We start from the raw sequence: 23525 nt of genomic DNA on the forward strand, positions 1-23525 counted from the left end.
CAAAACAATCTGAGTACTCATGAGCAGATAATCACCCGTTACCTCACATGGAGTACTACGGCAGACAGACTAGAGCTCTAACTGTATCGTAACTTTCGCCCGGCCAAAGGCTAGGTTCCGACTTGCCAAACACGTACAATAATCTCACATCATATTGTACAAACATCAAGTCTGAAGACAAATCAATATTTTAACAATCTCCATGTTAAAATCACGTACAATAATTTCACATCATATTGTACAAATCAAAATCACATGCTCGATAAAATCTTGTTATTGAAATGACATCATCACGATAAAATCATAACAGTACATTATATAGCAAACTATATATATATATGTACTTATTTACCATTTATACAATATATATATAATCAACTATATCGTATACGTGTCATAATTCGTAAACACGTCTGAAGATAAAACGTTTAACAAACACATATTAAAATCATGTACAATAATCTCACATCATATTGTACAATTTAATTCACATGCTCGTCATATAATTCTCGTCATCGAAATGACTAATTCCAATGAATTTATAACAATATATAATATAACAAACTATATATATAAGTACTTATTTACCATTTATACGAATATATATATATTCCACTATATCATATACATGTTGTATTTCAATATTTAAAACTCTGGCAAAAATCTTGAATTCACCGCAATGGTAGATTCGTAAATATGTGAGATTTTACTCACCTTATCGACTGGAGCGTAATTCCACAATTTCCGAATATAATTCATTTCCTTGATTTATCGATCACCTTGAAAAGATAAGAAAAGAATTTAGAAACGTTTCGTAAACCTTTAAATTCTGAAACAGTAATAATCGGTTACTGTTCAGCAATTTTCGGTTTTACGAATTTATTGTTCACTGTTACTGTTACTATTCACTGTCACTGTTTTATGTATTAATGTATAAATACACATCAAATACGTATCTATGTACGAGTACATACTGTTTACGTATTTCAGTACGTATAAATACTATTCTAATATACATACTGTATCAGTAAATAATAATTACCGAATTACCCTTCCAAAAATTACTTTTTTACCTTTACTAAAAGTAATTTACATTTATATTTACCGTACGTAAATAAAATTTACATTTACCGTACGCAAATAAAATTTACATTTACGGTACGTAATTACGATTTACATTTACCGTACGTAAATCACCTTTTTACATTTACCGTACGTAAAATAAATTACAAAATTACCCTTTTCGGAAACACTGTTCACGCCGCCGCACGTGGCGGCGCGTGGGGTACACGCGCCACCGCCGCCCCAAAATCCTCTCTTTTCCTTCCCTCTTCCTTCCCACGGCCTCACGCCGTCTCCTACCTCCTCCATGCACCCATACGCGCCATCCATAGCGGCGGCATCTCTCCCAAATCCCTCCCCCTCCGATCTCCTCTAAAACTCCATCAATCCAACCAAAAACAACATAAATACACACAACAAGCATCACACATCCAATTAGATGGAAACCTCACCTATTCCGGGCCTTGGGAGCGCCGGAGCTCGTCGGAGAGTTCGGACCGATTGGGTTCGGTCCTTGCGAGTCGCGTCGAAGCTTCATGGTGGCACTGGAGACCGTGGCTTACTTGGAGGGGGACTGCGTCGAGCTTGCGAGGCTGCTGGTGTCAGCGGTGAAGAACACGGCGGACTGGAGGTGGCGGATCGATGGAGAGAGTTTTTGAGGAGGGAGACAGTTTCGGGGAGAGAGAAAGAGTAAGGGAGGCGGAGAGAAGAGAGAAAATGGGTTTCCTGAATTGGAAACCCTAATCACAAAACTATCCTATTTATACTCATTTCCAAAATCGGAAACTAACTTCCGACGTTAATAACTTCCACATCCGATGTCCGATTAGAACGTGTCACATACTCACGAACTCGTATCGACGAGCTCTACAACTTCCGTGAAGAAAGTTTTCGCAACCGAGCAACGGAATAAAAGTCGATATATAGGTTGCGGTAATGTCACGTTTTTCGATTTAAATGTTCCGAGAACGTTTCCGTTTTAGTTTCGTAACTACGCAAACAATCACATCGTTCTAATTAAATTTCACAACTTGATAGAATCCAAATCAAACCAAATATTGTTCGAAAACTAGGGTTATTACAGTATCAGAGTAGACGTAGAAAACTTTAAGGCCTAAATACAAAGAACGTACACATTTTGTATTTTCTATCTAGAACTAGCTAGAAGATCCTTTGGTGTGGCGACAATGACTGCAAATTTGACTAAATTTTTTTCCCTGCAGCAAAATGGTAGATACACGTATCAGTCTATACACATCTTACTATGATACTATACTATAATGCTAGCAGATCGAGGATACTCCGAATTGAACAAAAATGTTTACACTGACACAGTAAGATAAATGTTAACTAGGTTTGATCTCAATTCGGTTTCCACTTTTTTATTTTATTGTTCTGGTAAAAAAAATTGTACACAGATATCATCGTCTCCGTACGTTATTGTATTATCAAGCTTTCTTTAGACTCCCAGAAGAAAATTTATGAAATTTTAGTTAGGCAGACATTTTGGAATATATGGGGAGTTCAACGGTTGCAGTATCTAGTCCGCCATCTGCACGGATATATTACTCATGGCTTTTCTCTAGTCTATGCCTAGCTATAATTTCCACATTTGTTTATTTCCCCTGGTTGCTTGACTTGCTTCCATTCATTCCAGAAACTTGATCTTTCATATACTCGCATGTGCTAATCTACAATGTCTAATTGTCTATATAAAGCCTATATCCATTGAAGGGTATACATTGGAGAAGCAGGCCATCTCTTTTAGTAGCTCTAAACAAATGGAGCAACACAGAAACCATGAAATTAGCCGGCAGAGAGCTGAGAGGCGAAAGAGGAGCAAAGCTGAAGTACCCATCAGGATCAAGTATATTTCTAGCCCTATGATGGTTCAAGCCAACAATGCTTCAGAGTTCAGAGCAATTGTTCAAGAACTCACAGGCCAAAACTCTGATGTTACAATTCCGGATCATGGAACGGACTATTGTGAACAAGAAAGCTGGGTTTCTAACCATGCAGCTTCACAACCAGCAGATATGAAAACACAAAAAGCCGATCAGCTGATGAAATTTGCGGATGATGGTGTAGCGGTTTTCGGTCAGTTTGATGATATTAAGTTCTGGAGGGAAGTTTCAGAGAGCTTCTGTTTTATTGAATGTCCATATAGTTCTGTATGATTGAAAGATCGCTTTCAATTTGACAGTAAACATGATCTTTTGCTCAGTTTATTGTCACTTCCTTCAAAGGTGTGAGTTCCTTGATTATATATAGCGCAGACTTATTTTTCTCAGAAAGTAAAAGCAGATCAAGAACCAAACCAACAAATCTACAAGTTATACTCTACCATAACTGCATTGTCTCACTTAAAAAGCACACAGTTGCATGGGGTTTGAGGATAAACACTCACCATTGTTTACACATAACATAAACACAGTCCCTTAAGCAGAAAATGTCATCTATTCTGCACCTAAGCTCATCTTCCTCAGCTACTTCCCTAAGTTCATACGCTAGCAGACCATAATGTCCATGATCCTTACCACTTAATCATCAGCGGACTTCAAGTAAAGAGTCTCACCCCCATCTCCGCCATGGCCTCCAGAGCTCCCTCCCCGCCCATCAGAAAGATCTTGCTTACTCCCACTTCCCATCCTCCTATGCATGCCTTCTGCGCGTCCAAAATCAGCAAATCCTCCAGTCCCAAGTTGCCCGCTGCCTCCTGCGTTGTTTGCCTCATTCTGGAGCATGTGAAGTCCCCCGCTTCCTCCAGAGCTCATGGCAAGTTGGCTATGCAGGGCTTGCTGTTGCATAGCTGAAAATGGCTGCTGGTTGTACATCATAGAATTGCGTGCAGCCATGAGAGACTGGGGTGACATCTGTTGAGCTGCTTGTTGCTGCATATAACTTGCTCCTGGCTGCATCATGCCACCGGAAGGGTACTACAAATAATTAACACATGAGAGTCAGGAATCTATGATTTGTTAATACAGATGTACATAATACAACTTAAAATCTATGCGTCTTAGCCATTAATACTTTGGCCATTGTCCAGTCAAAAGTTTTTACTTTTCTCAAGATTATCCCAACATAAATCCAAGTGAGGGGAGAACTCGTTATACATCTATCAAATAAAACATCAGAGAATCATATACTTCTACTGAGTATATGCTGAAAGTTTAATGCACAATAATTAATTGTAAATTGGCAACAACTTTGTTAGGAACAAAAGAATTTAGAAATTACAGCCTAGCATTTTCACATGAAGTTCAGAACATAAAGGAGACAAGTGAAAGTAATTTTTTAAAGCTACTCATTTTCGATCGGCATATGCAGAGGTACTAACACATTCAAACACACAAAGAAACAGCTTGAATATAAGCAAACTGGTTTACTAGCTTTAGGCAATGGATATGAAGGCCCGAACTGCACCTGATTACAATTACAATCCATCAGACATCAAAAGTTACAGTACAGAACTGCAAGTTTTACCTGAGGATGCATAGTGGGAGGTTGGGGTTGGGAGTCAGCAATGGCAGCAAGGTACATCAGATTTCGCTGTAGCCTTGCTTGGTTCCTGTAACAATCGCAATTAGATCACTAACAAGTCTGTGAAGTTTTTAACATATTTATTATTATCTCTAGCCACTGAACTTCAAACACACAAGTCTGTTTCAGCAGGACATTGCCTCACGTTTATGTACGAGAGTAAAAGAAAAAAAAAATGCTCACTCTGCACATTCACTCAATTTCCCTGAATTCTGGCTCTCAACAATCTTCAAAATCAATGACTTGTTCTCGTCCAAATACTGCAGTAATACATAGTGAACTTAGGAACAGTTGAAGACATAGTGTACATGTAAATAATAAATAAAGTTTAAAAAAGGAATGCTTTCCCTAAGTGAGAATTATTACAATTAATGATAATTTACAAGACAAAAAGCGCTGATTAGAGGGTGGCAACCAAATTCAAGGCCAATGAACTAACCATATCTTTAATACAACAGTAAAAAACTCCTACAAAGTAGGTATTCACAGCAACATACAAACTTTAAATGCATATGATCTCACTTAAAAATCAAGTAACCAATACAACCGCATCAACTCAAAGTTAAAGTAGAGCATCTGTATCAAGAAGTGGGGAATGATGAACTTGAAAAAATGGGAACCAATAGAATCAAAAGATTTTGTTTGCTAATCAGAAAATCGACGGCAAAAAATCAACAACTATCTGACAATGATAGGGCTCAGTAATGGCAGTTCATATATGGAATAGGATATGCATTATTAACAGTTTGAAAAAATATTTTTCATAACCATTTAAGAAATCTGAGCAAATCATAGACTGAGCCAAAGATCAGCGTAATTAGTACAGTGCCATTACAGTGAATGCAAACAACATTATTGACATGTGGTTAACAACCTTTGACACAAGACAGCCGTAACAAATCCAGCTCCCACAAGTTAAAAAAAAAGTGTTCATAAGTTACTATTAGTAGGTAAATCATCTTGTACAATTCTGAGCTGAAAACAAATGATGACAAGAATGATTCACAAAGTCAGAAGGACCAATACCACCAGAGAAACTGAGAAAGCTTGATTCCAAGATGAGGATGTGCATAGTATTTTAAACAGTCGGATATGATGGTTTGGTTCTAACTCATAGAAAAGAACCTGCCTGAAAGCTACTTCAAGCATATTTTCATATATTCTGAAGTCGTTGAAGCATATTTCACAGTTTCCATTGCAGTTCTATAAGTCTTTAAGAGTGCTTGTATAGTTGTATATCCTTCTAATTGCTCCCTTTTAAGATAATAGTACTTTAGTTGTTTTAACTTAATTACAATGCCCTTCAAAAAGATTATTTGGTCTTTCATGAGAAATGTTTTCAATAGAACTTATATAAACACAGATCAAACCGCAGACAGGTGCAAATTGATCCCACCTCACAAAACTAACAGAATCTGCAACTTGTTCCTACTAAATTACTGAAATGAAAAGAAAGACCAAAGAGATCCACATAACATGGAAATGCAATTAAAATGCAATTTGCAACAATATAACTAATAATTTTGTGGTCCAGGGGGATGCCTTCAAGGTTTTTCAGGCAATCATACTTCAGTAAAGTACAAATACTAGTTCACTAGTAACAAGTTGTCAAATTCCACCAAAAAAAGTCCCAACTAGTCAAATCATTATTATTTTTTAAATAAAATCAAAAGGACCAGTCTTTATGCTAGACTCAGCCGCAAAGGCCACCACATCTCCTAAAATATTAAAACAAAGCTAAGAGCAAAAGGGGAAAATCAGCCCAAAATGAATGATAGAGTTCTGTGACCACTCTATATCCAGCAGATAGAAAATTTATAAACCATCAAGCTAAACACTTATTCATCAAGCAAGTACTAACAAACGAGTACAACACAACAGATACACACTTATTCATCAAACCATTGAAACTTCATTCAAATAGCACTTCCTCTCGGCCCCAAAAAAAAGGACTTTAAAGCTGACTCTGGAAGATGAACAATCACTGAACTGGAGAGGACCAGATAATAACGCAAATGTAGAGTAGTACAAATAACCAACAATAGCAGAGTATGAAGAAACACTGCCAAACACAAAGTATACCAAAACTAAATAAACAGAACAAATGCAAAAGCCAAACACCAAAAACCCATCAACATGATGAAGCAAAGACTACAGATCATGTGTAGCCAAAGAACATAACTTGAGAATATAACAAAGTACCATATATATCAACACGTATGTACATATATATAGGCACAACCAAAGATCAAAGTTTTACAGAAAAGAGATAGACTTTGTGCATATAAACAAAGGAAACAGAAATATAAGAGGCACAGAGGAAGAATAAGAAGAAGAAGAAGAAGAAGAAGAAAGAACAGACCTGTTGAATGTGATCAGTAGTGACACTATTGGGATAGTAGCCTGCCATCATGGGCTGCATCTGCATCAGGTGCTGCTGCATCTCTCTTTTATATCACTAGTTACACAAAGACACTATCTTTATCTCTCTCTCTCTTCTCAAAAACACTTTCTCACTCCTAAAGTCCCAGCAGGTTTATTTCACAGAGACTTTGAGAGACCACACACTCAGTGCTGCCCCTTTGCCCTTTTTTGCTCTCTGTTTTCACTCTCTCTCTTTCCCTTCCTTACACACACACACAATGACACTACCACCGCTCAGTCATATAGAGAGAGAGAGATAGAGAGTTGGGTATATATGAAAAAGAGAGCCCTTTTTGGGGTTTTGCTTAGTCTTGGCTTTCTGGGTTTTTTTCTGTTTTTTTTTCTTGATGATACGTCTCTTGTTCTCTCTCCCCCTCTCTCTCTCTCTCTCTCTTAGAACGTGACCTGCTGCTATAAATTATTCAAAGACCCACATCCACCGTAAAAATCTACGCAGAAGATCAATTCAAATTCTATAATATATTTATATATAAGACTTTGATATTATTCTACTAGAACAAAACAATTGAATTGAATTCATAGGTGGTGATAGGTCTCTCACTCACATCGTTCGTGACAATGTCTGTTGGGTAATTTAGACTGACTAGAATGCTGTCTTTGGTCCAAACTCTTCAAATCTCTCTTTATTGATGGTGATGACGTCTTGGCTTTGTCAAGAGATTCCATGAAAGCTCCTCTACAACCAAAGCCAAAGTGCAATGCTTTAGATATTAGTAGCTGCGTGATAATTTTGGGTCAAATCAGTGAGGTTGCTTCACCAAAAATGGGAAATATAAATTTCAGGAAATGAGGCAATAAATTTTTGACAGTGAATTAAGCGTCTTTTTTTGCCATACTTAGTGGTGGTTTCCCCAATTAGCTGATTCTTGTGTGATTATAGTACAAGGGCTCTACACCTTATATTTAGTGATTTGATGGAACAAAACACACTAGATTAGGGTTTTTTTTTTTTTTTTGCTAAAGCTTTGTGTTCTTTGACTGGAAAATTGATGTGCTTTGGGTAGAATAGGTTTGTGATTCAACCAACACTAGAAAGAAGAGACACGTTCACAAAATGGTTAATGGAGTGATCATCATCTAGAGACTAGAACTTACCTAAATACTTATCAAACGACAATACTTAGTGCCGTGATGTAATATAAGCTAATATCTTCGTGTAATGATAGATATCTAGATCTAGGGTTGGACTCGATGCCAACGGTTCGGTTTATGAGCACTAACCGAAAACTGACACCAAATTCTCGGTTTTATGTTTTTCAAAACCGAAACCGAAAAATATATATAGAAACTCGCGGTTTCGATTAACTTATAATTCAAATCAGTTTTCAGTTTTGTTTTGATTACAAAACCGAATATCTTTATTGACATTTCATACTTGACTAATGAAAATAAAAAGATTAAAAATAAATGAGTAAGCTACAAGTTTAATACTTTAATTAAGTTACATTTACCAAATAAATAATCAAAAACTCAAATATTAACTAAACAAAAGCACTGTACTTTGCTGAAACATAACAAGTTAACTAAAATAAACATTAAACCTCATGACATTCATCACTAGACGTCAAGACTTGTCTTAATATGATGACTAGTTGACAAGACTTTCAAACATTACATTAGATCTTTGCATGCATGATTGTACACATACAAAAATCAAAATCGCATATCTCTGAATGTATATATTTATTACCAAATCTATTCTTTGTATGAGTGCACGATTATATATGTTCACAAAATACAAGCTATAACCTTACCTCTTAATTCTCGATTCGGTTATGTTTTCCACCGATTTTCTAAAAGCATATAATCGATAACCGGCACCAACTGCTCGGTTCGGTTCCGATTTCTTGGCTTCAGTGCAGTTCGGTTATGGTCAATTCGATTTTTTCGGTGTCAGAAAGTTCAGTCCTATATATATCTCATATTAGTTATCAAGATAACACTCAGTTTGACATTGTATTAATCAACTAAATAGCACAGATAATTGAGAGATAAAGAATGGACAGTATGCAAACTTTAGTCAGGAGAAGCCCCTCCAACATTTCACCACCAAATCCTATGGGAACTATGAATTTTCATTTTGGGCAAAGGAATTGGTAAATGCCGCACCAGCTTCACTATCAACTACTGACACAATAATTGATGAGTGTGGATATTTGTTGAATTACTTGGCCAGTAGTTACTTTGAGTTTCTTAAAAGAAGACATTCAATGCTTTCTTATCAGTTAGTACATAATTTTTGAATCTCCGGCAAAAATGAGAATCAAATAACTCTATGAATTGGGGTGTATGATTGATGATATCAGTCATTATATCCTTGAAATTAGGGACTGTCTTAGCTAGCAAGGGTGTCCCAGGGACCCAAGAGTTCACATGCCCCTGTACTAAGACATAGGTCATCCACTCATGTCCAACTATCCTCAGTGTTCAAGGCCCCCTCAAATACATTTTAGCAATGTTAAAGCAAAGCTCCAATAGGGCATCTCAAAACCTCAGCTGCCACTTCCTTTTGTGTTTGTGGGTCACAAATCAAAAGCTCCAGAAACTTCAATAGAGCCATCAGCCATGGTTTCCTTATAATCAGCAACAGCTTTCTCTGTTTCTGCCTCTGTGGGTTGCAATATCACCAATGTGTGTAGTGATTTGCTCTGCCAGTTTGTGTATTGGTATTTCTCTCACATTTTGAAAAGGGAAAGAAATGAAGGTGGAAATTATTAGGTGGTGACAATAATTTAGGACCACAGTAGTGAAGTCAATTCAGTGAATCAAAGTATTGAAAGTTGTTGGTGTTGGTGTTGGTGTTGGAGTTGGGTTGGGTTGGGTTGGTAGTGCTCCCAGCTATCCAAACATGATGGGTGGTTGGGGTGTCTCAATTGATTTATTTGTGTACTCTCAAATTCCAAAACTGTCTTTTCCATTGGCTTTTTTCATACCTTTCATTGTTTTTGCCACCTTGTATATAGGCCCTGGGGGCCTGTCTCTCCACCCTGCCCTACCCTGCACAAGGGCATCTGGTTACCCCCACCCCCTCTTGCCTTCTGCCTTACCAGTAGGTCCATATCCTTCATATCATCATGAGTTACCCCCTTGACCAAAAAAAAATCATGAATTACCCCCTCATATTTTGCTTTCAACATGTTCAATTAGGGTTTTGCCAATGTGATATCAACATTTGTATGCACTCATCTAGGTGTTAAGTATGATATCAGACATGTCTTTGAACTTCAAATTAGAAAATCGGAAATTTGGATTCCAAGTTTGAATCACCGAGAACCAATTTATATATATATATACATTATTTTGCTTCGTTGTGTAGGAAAGCGCATTCAAACAGTCAATAGAAACCACAATGTAAGCAATCATCAATTCATCATCATTCAAAATAATGTCTGTACACTTGTTGATATTTTTAACTACGTTACATGTATTGTTATTTTCTATATAGTTAGGTCCATGAACCGTCGGTCTAAAAGTTTTAATAATAGTAATTAAGTACGGCATCATGTTTAGAATAAAGTGGTAAATGTATCAATTATATTAAAACGAAAAATAGCCAACAAATAAGAGGAGTTGTTAATATATTTAACCCATGAACACACACTTTAAACTGGGATTAGCTAGCTAGCTAATTATCATACCTCTTCAAATCCTGCAGTTCCATCAACTTGGGGACAGTTAATAATTCAAATCTGTAGCTGCATGATGATTCATGATTTGTTTTTGGACAAGCTGAGCAGCATGATTCATGATTCATGATTTGAAACTTACGAGCTGAGCAGGACTAGCACAGTAGAGTACATACATATAAATACAAACAAATATACACATATACTTTGACTTTGTGCTTTAATTTTCTCAGGCAGTCCACTTGCTTTTCTGATGAAAATAATAACTGGGGCATCTGTCAGATAACCAAAAGTATGTCTCCTGGGTTCTTAGCCACGTGACTGTGTTCCAACTTATATTTATATACTTTGTTCTTGGGACATTACATGTATAATATATGGTATATTATATAATTTGTATATATATACTTGTATAATTAAATTGCTCAACTTTGCTCGATTACTGTATATATTGCTCAACTTGATCACCAATGACGTGATAGAATTACGACACAGATCATAATAATATAGTTAACTAAACAAGGAATTCTGGGTCAGACTCAAACCCCTGAGGATCTGGATTATTAAACCTGATTAGGGTTTATGGAATTAAGGATAAAGCCGTGCACAGTGTTTTTTTTCGAAAAGAAATTTCAAAAAAGGGATTTGTGTAAGAGGAAGACAGGAGTTTACAGGTACGTACTAGAGTACAGGTTTGAAAGGTAGAAGGGAAATTAAAGATAATCGGTTCGAGACTTCGAGGGTAGAGATCAGTAAAAGAATCTGGCAAGTTATTGTTTTGTTTTCAGAATATTATGCACAGAGATATGAGAGAGTATCAAATTTTCAAAGGCCACCGACTGGGAAACCCGAAACCCTAAGCAGTAGCAGGGTTCTATTCTATTGGCAACCCACTTTTATCCATTGTTTTGCTCTCTCTCTCTCTCTCTCTCTCTCTCTCTCTCTCTCTAAAATGAAGCATATTTCAGGTTTTGGGATGATCTGATAGATCAGGTACTGTAGCTGCATGTAAATATATGCTTCATGGCGATCCTGAATATTGGGTGCCAGCTGCAAACATAGTTCAAGCTGTTCAACCCTAAGCAATATATATTCATTTTTATGTGCACTCCAATCAAACTAAAAAAGAAGATAAAAAGTTTTACACGGAAGAAAATCGAGTAAAATTTCCGTCATTCACATATCTTAAAATTAATTTTTGTTATCTATATATTGTAGGATTTCTCACACGCATTTGAACACTTTTTTTTTGTTGTCGAAGGATGTTGAATACAACTTTAAAAAGAATTTCTATTCATATCTCTAAAATTGACATTTATATCTCTCAACTTAATAGACCTTCACGTTATTTTTATGTACCACGAATTTTCTATTTGGACCTCTTTTATTTTCCCACAATACCCTCAGTCAAATAGAATTAATAATTCTTTTTTTTCTATTCATATCTATAAATATGGACTCTCAACATATAATGTTGTGTTTTTATTGAATCAATTCGATCAATACAATATAATCAAGATTCTTGATATATAAGTCTGATGGATAATGAAAACGTTGATGAAATCAACAATATATTAGGTTAGATATGAGTTCTACTGGTTTTACATTTGTCGATGTGTATGAATTACAAGAACTCATGAATCATTAATTACGATCTTATGACTCCAATACACCATTACTCCCTCAATGAGCAATGTCTATCTAGCTAGAGTATAACATACTCGCATTTGATATAAGTATGATCGAAATTGTGATTGGGTGAACTGGCCTGACCAATTTGATGAGACATCAATCGAAATCTTCTTTTCATAATGGGTGTAGAGCAAAATTGAAGTTTCAAGGAGTATTAACTAAATCTTTGATATAAATGGAACACTTCTTATTTATGTCAACAATGCCATACCCATGCAACCATTGAAAATTTGATCATTACAATCCATGCATGCCAAGGCTTCTTATTTCTACAGCAGACTTTATTCAAATATAAACATTCATCCTTAAAGCAAGTTAAAAAAAACTCTAGTAAACATTCAATAACATGCACAAATATACATTCGTCTCATGTGTGATGAACAGCCTAAACACATACCTCCGTCAATTTTTTCTGTAGAGTTTAGGGTTTATTTTGTATTGATTCGTTAAATTAGAAAAAAAAAATTGATTTCCCTTAGTTTTTGTATTTGTAAGTAATTAGACATGAATCAACAAAATCAAATCCAAATTGAAAAAAAAGGTGTAAGTACCAGTTTTAAAAGTATAAATAAAAGCACCCAAGCCTAATGATGTAGATAATCAACAAATTGATTAATATAAAAACGTAATATGTTATGAGTACCAGTGTTATTCTTTATTCTGCCGGAAAACAATGATCGATGTATAATCATATGATGATCTCATCTCGATCAATGGTCGACCCTCCATTATTTTATCATCATACACAATACACACAGACATTCATATATTGATCTCAATCATATATATACACATATATCATTGAAGAAAAGAATCAAATATTTATATATGCAAGTAATGCTACGCTTGCAATTAGGGGTGTACATTTCTTAGTTTAAACCAGATAGCGGACTGTACTGTTTTATATGAACTGGATTAGTATTGTGAAAATACCAAACCGCTTATAAATAAATTGAATTAGGATTAGACATTTTCCAAACCGGATAAAATCAAATTGTACCGGTTTAAAATAAATAATTATTTTTATTATATATTTAATAATAACATGATAATATAGTAATACACCAATACCCTGATAGTAACAAAACATTATCCCTAAGACTCTATGGCTCTAAGCCACAAGATTGTCAAGATCTATTTTAAATTGACTAAATTATATCTCTTTTTACCGTTTCGTCTTTATTTCTCTATTTGGTTTTTATCTCGTAGTATATTTTAAGACTTAAGAGACATTATTATGTATTATTATTCAAATATTTGTGCCTTTAAATGTGGTTATTATTTTAGTTTATAATATTATTAAGAGACTTAATAACTTTATTTATTTTAATTTAATATGTTGAAATAAATAATTTATCCGAAATTGCATTGAAATTACATTAAAAATATGATTTATCGAATAAACGGTTTGACCTAACCGAATACTAAATTTGATTTACAAAATAATCAAACTGTTTAAAGTGAGTTTAATTACGTTTTACCTTCGACCCACGCTGCATCGCACCGTGCACATCCCTACTTGCAATACTTAGAAAACCCGAATCTATAGCTAGCTCATGCTCGATGCAACGTCACTGTTTTTCTCCCCTAGCTGTCCACAATATCTATGCATGGAGGATAGGCACCCAGTTTCATCTCTCTGACTCATGTATTGAACTAAACTAATGAGAAGCAGACACTACAAGCATATAAATTATGATATATGTTGTGGTGGGCGTCGAAGCACATTGAAGAGGGTGCCAATTGAATTATATATATGGGGAGAGGGGACGACTGGTTTCTTTGGTTTCATTTTGCAGTCAAAACGACAGCTAGTAGATAGAGATAATTATGAAGAAGGGAAGAAGACGATGACACAGTTTCACATGTAGACCGGTGAGAAGTAGTCTGTGGGTGATTGCATTCATTCTAGTTTGGCTTGGCCTGGCCTGGCCTGGCTTTGGTTTGAAGTGTCAAATTTTCTATTTCTACATAACAATCTCATGCACGGCTGGGCACGCTGGCTCTAGCTGCTGCTGCTGCTGCTGCTGCTTCTCCTTCATCTTCCTTGCATCAGCTGCACTAATTAGCAATGCACGTGACTGGCAACAGGTTCATGACCCACATGTATGTTCGAGCATTGACACACTCTCACTTGCCTTTATTGTTCATTAGCTCAGCTATACTGCTATAGTGTATGGACAGCGAGTCAAAGAGAAAAGATGAACTAGCTAGTTCAAATGGTGCAGATAGAGTAGTCCGGCATACTTGCCTCGCTCGTGCTTACTTGTTTTGCTCAAGTTCCCCATTCAAGGCGTCACTGTTTGCACTAAGTATCACACAGTAATTTTAATCAATGGCTTCGAAATATCAATAGGGTTGAAGCTGAGGTGATCGGCTTGTGATTGTGATAGTACACTGATCAAGTCTCTAGTCAGATAAGTCATTTTATGAGAAAACTTAATTTTGGGCAAACCATGTACGTAAAAGATTGTAGAATGGACGACATGTAATTGCATCATCTAAAATGGATTAGGTTTTAAATCAATCGCTTCCCTTTAGATAAACTCTTAACGATAAATTACATGATTAATGTTAGTTGGGCCTTAGTGCATACAGTAATCTTCAGTCAATGTACGATACAAATAGGATCATAAATAATTCATAGAAATGAAAGCACTTTCGAGTATTAGTGGTCATTTCCTCATGATTTGATTCACGAGATGCATGTATGGGTCATAGACTCGTAATCTTTTGAATTTTGATATAGAGACTTTGATATATTCGTACTCAAGGTACAAGTACTCAAGTAGTTTCCTTGTAATATGGTAGCCGTCCATTTTTATAACCTAAATGTAACAAAATATATGGCTGTCGGTGATGATCAGGAGAATCTATCAAGTTTGCAAGAACTTGGCATCTTTAGTAATCTATACGTACAGTACATTGTTTTACCCCTTTCAAACACACAAGTTGTTTGTTAAAATAAACTAATGCATTTACCACGTAAGCATGAACTTGACCTTTTAAGTAATCTCTATACGTACATTGTTTCACTTCTTTCACGCACATAAGTTTGTTAAACTAAGTATGCAGCATGAGGACTAAACAAAGTTGAGAAATAGTATGATGAATTGCATCAGAAGGTTAAAGGTAAAACAGTAAAAAGAAGATGAAGAGATATTTGTGAATTATTATGTACCCGGAGATTTCTGTCCTCTAGCCAGTGAATATATACGTACAATACTAGGTACATGAGCAAAGAATGGCATCTTTAACATGTAAGCTGAAGACTGAAAAGGGTAATAAACGCATACACAGTAGTATTTGGTACTGTTGCAGTTGCCAGCTGCTGCAAAACGTTGATTTAATAGTCAAGGATCATCATTCATCTCTGACTTTGTAGTGGGACTTTTTTTACCACATGCCAGAAGCAGAAGCAGAAATAAAAGCAGAAGTCGATAGAGGAGGCAGGGAAGCAGGGAGAGACAGCACGTTAAGGTACTAGTAGTTACTGAACTGATCGGGTCGTCTGAGCTGCGCTAGGGCCGGGCAGAAGGGCAGGGCTGCAGAACCTTAATAAGGCACTCATTTAATTTTGCTCACTGCAAACCTAAGTTGGATTCAATCAATCATTCATTCATAAATTTGAAACCAAAGTAGTGACAGTAATTGTTTTAGAATAGAAGTTAACTAATAAAAGAGGGGTGCCTTCTACTCTGAAAATGAGGCATCTCTGGTCTCTGATCTCTGATGAGTCTGATCTTATTCATTCGGATGCATAACTAACTCATCAATGCAGAGGATTTCAATCCCACATTCCGGCATGAGGCAAAGAGTCTTCGTTGTCATTTTCCTTTCTGTTTTGGACTTTGGTTGGAATTAGAAGAAATTCTCAAGGAAAGAAATTCCATGGATCAAAGGAAAGAACTCAAGAAGGGAACACCAGGCCCAATATTCATGGAACAGCAGCCCAATTCTGAATTTTTTTTTTCTGAAGAAAAAGATTTTCTATTGGAACTTAGAAAAGACAAATTGAAAACCAAATGAACATAGCTTGGGCAGCAAGATTTGATTTGAACACTTGCACCACTAAGTAGGGCTGTCAATGGGTCGTGTCGGGTTGGGTTCGTGTCGGGTCAAGGTGTCTCGCGTGTTATTAAATGTAAACCAAGACCCAACACATTTAATAATCGTGTCAAAAATTTAAACTCAACTCAACTCATTTATTAAACGGGTTACCCGTTTAACCCATTTAATAAATATATTTGTCGTTTTAGATAAGATAACTAACTAAAACAATAATCAAATAAAACAATTCATTGTTTTTTCCAAAATTCTAGTTCACAATGAGAAAAAACTTACTAAATCTTTATATACATATAATATTAACATTTTAAATAGCTTGTGTACGCGCATTTTATATAAAATTTAGTTCGACTTTTTTATTAAACGTGTCATGCGGGTTCATTTCGTGTTAGCGGGTTAACCCGTCGTTGAGCCGTTTATTAAATGGGTCATGACGGGTTGACCCGCGGCTGACCTGTTTTTTAATCGTGCGGGTTCAACCCGTTTTATTTCGTGCGGGTTTCAAGTCGTGTTATCAGATCATGTCGAAATTGACAGCCCTACCACTAAGGCACTAATCCCACATAAACTTGAAATCGTGTCCGCATGCCCAAAATACCAAATTCTCTTCCTAACTTATTTTACTGAAAGATTTCAGAGGACTAATCCTTATTTCATGATTCATTTTGACCATATTTATCTCTGGCACTAGGGATTGAATACTTTACTACAGAATCCTCTAAGAACCGTACGTAGATCTTGGTAGGAGACTAGGAGTTAACTTCATTGGGAAATTTTAAGGTCTTGATGGATAATTAATTAATTATGGTCTCCTTTCTCAATAAAAGAGAAAAAGTTATGGTATAGTGACGTAGTCTCCCTTTTGTATGAGAGGTTGTTATTTAGACTCACGAAGGAGGTAGTTATAGTATATGAGCTGTTTACCGGGTTATGTACCCCATACAAAAAATCGAGTTCAGTAACCACGAAATCCACATTGAAGTAGTCGCATGTAAATCAATTAGAATTTTCTAGCTCTTTTATATGGCTGAGAAGAAGATTAAAGAAGATTGATTATGAGCATATCTTAATCTAGCCAACTAAATTCTAAACTCAAATCTCTCAAGGAAATGAGTTAAATCCCAGGAAGCATTGAAAATCAAAAGACATGTAAATTCTGTATATGAATAAACTAAGTTACATTCAGACCAATTACTAGTCAACATAAGATCGATTAACTTTTTCGTCGGTTTCATAAACACATGCATGCAAATGCTATATTGAGCTTCGATCTACAAGGTGAATTACTCCCAAAGCTAAAGAATAAACAAATACGCGCAAATTAACTGAAGAACCACAATTGAGATTCTTCATTTATAGCTGAATTCAGCTAACGTAAACACACACCTATCTAGCTTGATGTTAACAATCATAACCGGGCATCAGAAGATCGATCAACAAGAACTTAGTTAATTAACTGGGTACGTTGGCCTAGACTTGCTTTTTACTGTCATCGGAAACAGAAGTTGCTGCCCCGAAACTAACAACAACGCCGGGAAAGGCGTCATAACCGACCAGTGCATGAGCTACTTCGGCGCCTCCTGCAGCGTCCATTTCCATTGTGCAGCGGCCGTTGCCGTGTTTAGGTAAATTCGTGCATGGATTGCCTTCCTTGGCGGGAACTTTGCCTTTCAGCGACTGGAAATAAAGTCGTGAGTCATTGTTCTTCATCCAGTGATCTCCTTCCAATGGCCTCACGGCCAGAACATCTTGGAAACCCGATACACATAAGACTATGAAAACTAAAGCAACTGTATAGTACTGCTTGTTCTGAACAAACCCCATTTGATCGAGCAGGATTGAAATGAAAGTAAATATGTTTGTGTTTATGATTGTTTTGTCAAGAACGGAAAATATATGTGTGAGAATAATCGAAGATGGCATTAATGGAAGGACATTGATGTGATTATATAGTTGCAGATCATGCTTAATAGTTTATGGAATAGTGTACGTATCCGATTGGTTGACTCAGAGCCGCGTTTAGAAGTTTGAATTAGAGAGGGAGAGTCTAAATCAAAGACGAGGGTTCCTTAGCTTGAATAAGTCCATTGATATACTTTATATTATATACTCAAACTTCAATTGGTCGATTGTGTCATGGTGTCAAACATGCTCGAACTTCATGTAACATGCATCTGTATTCAATTCCAAGATTAATATTTTTGGGGGTCAAACTGAAAAGATTTCCTCATTAATTTTTTTGGACTAAAGAGCTCAAGAAATGGTAGGGGGGCATAATAAAGCTTGACTGAAGCTTAAGAACATTTCTTTATTAATTTTGAAGTACATAATACTATACACAATGCTCCTCTGTCATGCAATATAGTATAGTTAGACTCCAAAGTCTAATATAAGCAAGGAACTCATTAAACTACCAAGAAATTCACTAAGTTTATTAGAGTATAGGAGTTGATCTAGAATTAGTGGTGTTACACCATAATCTTAATAACAAGTCCAAGAGGGCACGTCCGCATGCATTTTGACACGTAATTTAAATATCAAAATCAGTCATTAATTCTTTAGGTCTTTGTTGTGTGATAGAAACACTCATATGATTCAATTAATTGCGAAACAATTCTCAGTTCGGTCCTCTTCAAGTCTTTAATAAGAAATGAATTTCGCAGAGAAACTAAAGGAACGAATCATTAGTGAAGTTGCATGGGAGAAAGTTCTCAGAAATTCAATTTTCTAAACCTTTACGCACTCTAGTCTGTAGACCTTCCTCCATTTTCAAGTAACACGAACAATGTCATAGGCATGAACTGGCCGGTGCAAGCATAATTAAGCTGAACCGCAGTTTCAATAGGCAAAGTAGCTCGATCAATCTATTTCTCGGACCCTAAATTTCTATACTTTCCTATTATTCCAACTCCAAAGGCTTGGAATATATATATCCCATTTGACAAAGTCAATTAACCGTGGTTTGGGTTCGTGGGTTGACTGACTAGCTGGCTTTTAGTTTCGGCTTAGAACGTTCACAGATTTGGCATCAAAAGTAAACGTTAATTAGAAGACTGTACATAGATCAGTAAAGCGATACAAGACCAAGTCTATTGCCCTCGCTCCCAAAACTTCATGCTCCGATTGCTGCACGCTTTTGTTCCAGCAATCTGCTGCGCGAGGTTTTCACATACATCGTTTGTCACTTTGACCCTTTCTTTCTAAAAGAGGGCACCATGTAGCTGCAAGTTTGACATTGGAGCTAGCTAGCACCTAGCAGCTTATGACTTTCATATATGCACCGGACCTAGCAGCTCCCAAAATACATGCAGGATATATAGAAGGATACCGGGCCTAGCTAGCTTGTGCTAGCTATCCAGTGAAAGGGGGTCATTGTCTTCGGCTTGAATTGAATATGAGATGTTGTAGGAAACCATAAATATTCTACATGTGCTAATAAGAATCTCAAGAAATTTGTTGGGCAAAAGGTAAAAGATCCAGGAATATTTACAATAGTCACATGTGGTCAGTTACAGAGGTAAAAAGTAATACTTGGTTAATAGACTTGTACGTAAAAAATGTTTGAACTAGATTTTGCTAGAAGTACAACCAAAATTTTACATGCAACTGCAGTCACAGAGTTAATTTCTTACTGATCCGATATAGGTAAAGCGGTCACTAGAGTTACTTACTAGAGAGGCTTGATTGAATATTACATACATTTGAATATACAAATTATTCACACGGTCTAACAATTTCTATCAGAAGTAAGTAATCATGACGGAACCATTCAAACTCCTGCATTTCTGATCTAACATACCAATTGTATAGTGAACTGTGAACCAAGAATAAGTAGTCTGCTAGCTGCCTCACGTATATGGTTGTTGGCACCTTAATTGGCCTATCTTTTCCTCTGAAGAGGTTACTGTGTACATCAACAAAACTTGAAGAGGCTAGGGGGCCTAATCAGAACAATTTATGATGTTCCTGATTAGAAATTTAAGATAATGCAGTTGGGCACTAATGACAACAAATTGCTCAATTGTACAAAGAGAATTAATTAGAATATATACTAAAAGTACATAATGGCCAAATATCTTCAGCACTGATCGATCTCCTTCTAAAAGTCGATGTGTGTATAGCATGGAATTTATCGACTCTCCTATACGTACATCCGATCGACTTCTAATAGTTCTCGCAAATAGTGGTCATGCTCACGAGGATGCGATTGCTAATCCAACTGGATGGTGCAGCAATGTTCGTGTCTGTTGAGTACATCATGAAGATCATCATTCTGGATCAATTCTTTTTTTTAACTTTGGGGTTGTTGCTGGTATCATTTCCTGTTGTACGTAGTGAAAAGTTTACCTATATTAAGTTGATTTGAGCTTATATTTAGCTTAGATGTCATCGAAACCAGGCTTTTATATATGTAACTATGTATGAGAGTTTTGATGTTGCAGGAAATTAAACTGTAACACCATTGTCTTGGTTAGTATATATCCAGCCTAGATATTTTAAGCATGAAACGAATGGTACGTAAGAGCCAACAAGATGAACTCTAAAGAAGTTACAAATAACTAAATGAATCTCCTAAAGGACATGATGACGATCATGCACCATCATCATAGCCTCATAGCCTCATAGCAATAGAAAATCCCAACACGAAAGAATCTGCAAATTAAAACAACCAGCCTTGTCTGGTGATGCAAGTAGGAGCAAACCCCATATAATATTGGTGCATTCTATCTCCTCTCTTTGTCCATGACCATCAGGACTTGTCTACTTCAAACTTGACGATCACTTTGGTGCCTCCAAGTGGCAGCCATTCGTGCCTTCACTAGGGTTTTGTCAAGGGCTTGACTTGGCCGGAGAGGAAGCGGACAACCACCTACCACGGCCCTACAGAGCCAAAAAAAAAGAATGATCACCTCCATAGTTTACGATGGCTGAGTTGAGTTTGGCCCGAACTTTGCATAGATTATGAGCTTAAATTCTCAAATAATTTAACTAAGTTGTTTGGTGAATCAGTTTATTCTAAATCTACAAACTTCAATGCAACATTTAAGTGGATTATGAAAACGGCAAAATGAAATTTTTAGAAACAGCTACTAATTAAATCTACAAACGCAGATTTTAGAAAAATCACCTCAAGGCCAAACAGGCCCTATGTCATGATGCCCTTAATGTCCCTCCCCAGTGATGAAGAACTCATAGCAACGTATGACGAATTGGTAATTTGCTGAACCCGTTTAAGGTCATAGGATGATGAAAGAAACTAGCTCTCTTCTGCTAGAAAATTTTGCTGCATTAATATTTATATAAGATAGGAAAGGAACAAACAGAAAAGAACAACACTTGCGTCTAGAAAACTCAGAAAACCTTGCAATATATAATTCCTCGTCAACCAAAACAAGGAGATGCAGACGAGCCCTCCAGTCTCCACAACCGGTCAGGCCAAGCTAAGCTGATTAATACAAACTTGTTTGCAGTTCATTTTTTCAAGTACAATCCCTTCCATTCCTAGCTTCCTCACTAGCTAGTAGCTTCCTTCGTTTATCTCAATACCTTCTTCCTCAAGTATTGAACTTCCAATAGTTATGGAGTTTCAGTTCGAGCAGCAGAAGCAGATTTCATTTCCAGCAGCGGCTCAAGCACATAGGGCTTCAGGCATTCCAATAAGCAGGAAAGGTAATAAGTTGAAGGGAGGTAGAAATAGAAGCAACGAAATTAACAAGTTTGTTGGGGTGAGACAAAGACCTTCGGGGAGATGGGTAGCTGAGATCAAAGATACAACACAACAGATAAGAATGTGGCTTGGCACATTTGAAACTGCTGAAGAGGCTGCTCGAGCTTATGATGAAGCTGCTTGCCTTCTTCGAGGGAACAACACTCGAACCAACTTCATCACAAACGTGTCTTTGGACTCCCCTCTTGCTTCTCGAATCCAAAACCTTCTCAACACCAGGAAATCAGGATCCGGTTGTAAACAAGAAATCCAAATGACCAGTAGTGCTACTTCTAGTACTGCCTCTCATCCCCCCACAGCTAAAAGTACTAGTAGCCCTAGTACTAGTACTGCTACTTCCACCAGCAAGAGTTGTCTTTCTAGTGAGGTATCGAATCAAGAGTCGTCTCATCTTAAATTTTCTGATGATGTATACAAACCAGACTTGAGTCACTGCAATCAGCACCCTTTTGATCAGTTGAGTACTAGTAATACTACTTCTTCTTCCTCTTATCAATCCGATGTTTCTTGGGTTGATGGATTCTCATTCGCTCAACAAATGTTTGTGACACCAAAAAATGAAGCTGCTTTGTCGACTGGTTTAACTTCAGCTGATGAAGGTGGTGATTCGGATGAGTTGTTAGAATTCGAAAGGATGAAAGTCGAAAGACAGATATCAGCTTCATTGTATGCTATGAATGGTGTTCAAGAGTATATGGACACAGTTCATGATGCGAATGAAGCTCTTTGGGATCTTCAACCATTCTGTGCTTTGTGATCCTACTGTTCCATGCATGCTATTATCGACATTAATCTTCATATTTCCTTTCTTTCGTTGATTCTGATCACTTTAATTTTGTCTTCTCTTTTTCCCATTCACTTCAAACTCTTGAGAAAAAAGAGTTTATGATTTAGACCGGATAACAATAACAGAAAGAGAATTATAAGTTACAGATGGATGGAGATTGAGTACTATTATATTTGTATAACTTATTCGCTGATTAAGATCGATGTTCTGAAAAAAAAAACATACTTGAAGTTACCTAATGGATGTTTCTGAAGTTACTGAACTACCACTCTATGTAATGTTGATCTGTATATACCCTCTGCTCCATTGGTTGGACCATCTTGCATCTCTCTTAGAAAGACACTATTGACGACAGATTATATTTATAATCGGAGAAATGTGGATTTAGAGAGAACAATCGATCGTACCAAATGGAGATGTCAAACTTTGGACCAAGTTTGTATCATGAAGAACATGAAAAGTGTTTTCTCAAGTAAAATTTACAACGTAACTGTTACTTCACTACTAATGAGAAAGTAACATAATTGATCAATCATCGTCACATCCACTAGTGTAATCTATAAAGATGCCCGAG

The 23525-nt window shown here is 36.5% G+C and overlaps 2 protein-coding genes across 2 annotated transcripts; one reads left to right on the forward strand and one right to left on the reverse strand.

Moving 5' to 3' along the window:
• Nucleotides 1-3323: 3323 nt before the first annotated feature.
• LOC126797910 (GRF1-interacting factor 1) lies at nucleotides 3324-7207 on the reverse strand. The gene is made up of 4 exons (XM_050524674.1): nucleotides 6968-7207; nucleotides 4789-4865; nucleotides 4549-4633; nucleotides 3324-3998 (listed from the first exon to the last, which is right to left on the reverse strand). The coding sequence occupies exons 1-4, from the start codon at nucleotides 7046-7048 to the stop codon at nucleotides 3603-3605; spliced, it is 639 nt and encodes a 212-aa protein (XP_050380631.1). The 5' UTR covers nucleotides 7049-7207; the 3' UTR covers nucleotides 3324-3602.
• Nucleotides 7208-21864: 14657 nt separating this feature from the next.
• LOC126797907 (ethylene-responsive transcription factor ERN1-like) lies at nucleotides 21865-23201 on the forward strand. Its single transcript, XM_050524667.1, has one exon. The coding sequence runs from the start codon at nucleotides 22016-22018 to the stop codon at nucleotides 22919-22921; it is 906 nt and encodes a 301-aa protein (XP_050380624.1). The 5' UTR covers nucleotides 21865-22015; the 3' UTR covers nucleotides 22922-23201.
• The last annotated feature ends 324 nt before the right edge of the window (nucleotides 23202-23525 follow it).

Source organism: Argentina anserina, chromosome 6, assembly GCF_933775445.1.
Source record: "Argentina anserina chromosome 6, drPotAnse1.1, whole genome shotgun sequence".
In the NCBI taxonomy this organism is placed as follows: domain Eukaryota; kingdom Viridiplantae; phylum Streptophyta; class Magnoliopsida; order Rosales; family Rosaceae; genus Argentina; species Argentina anserina.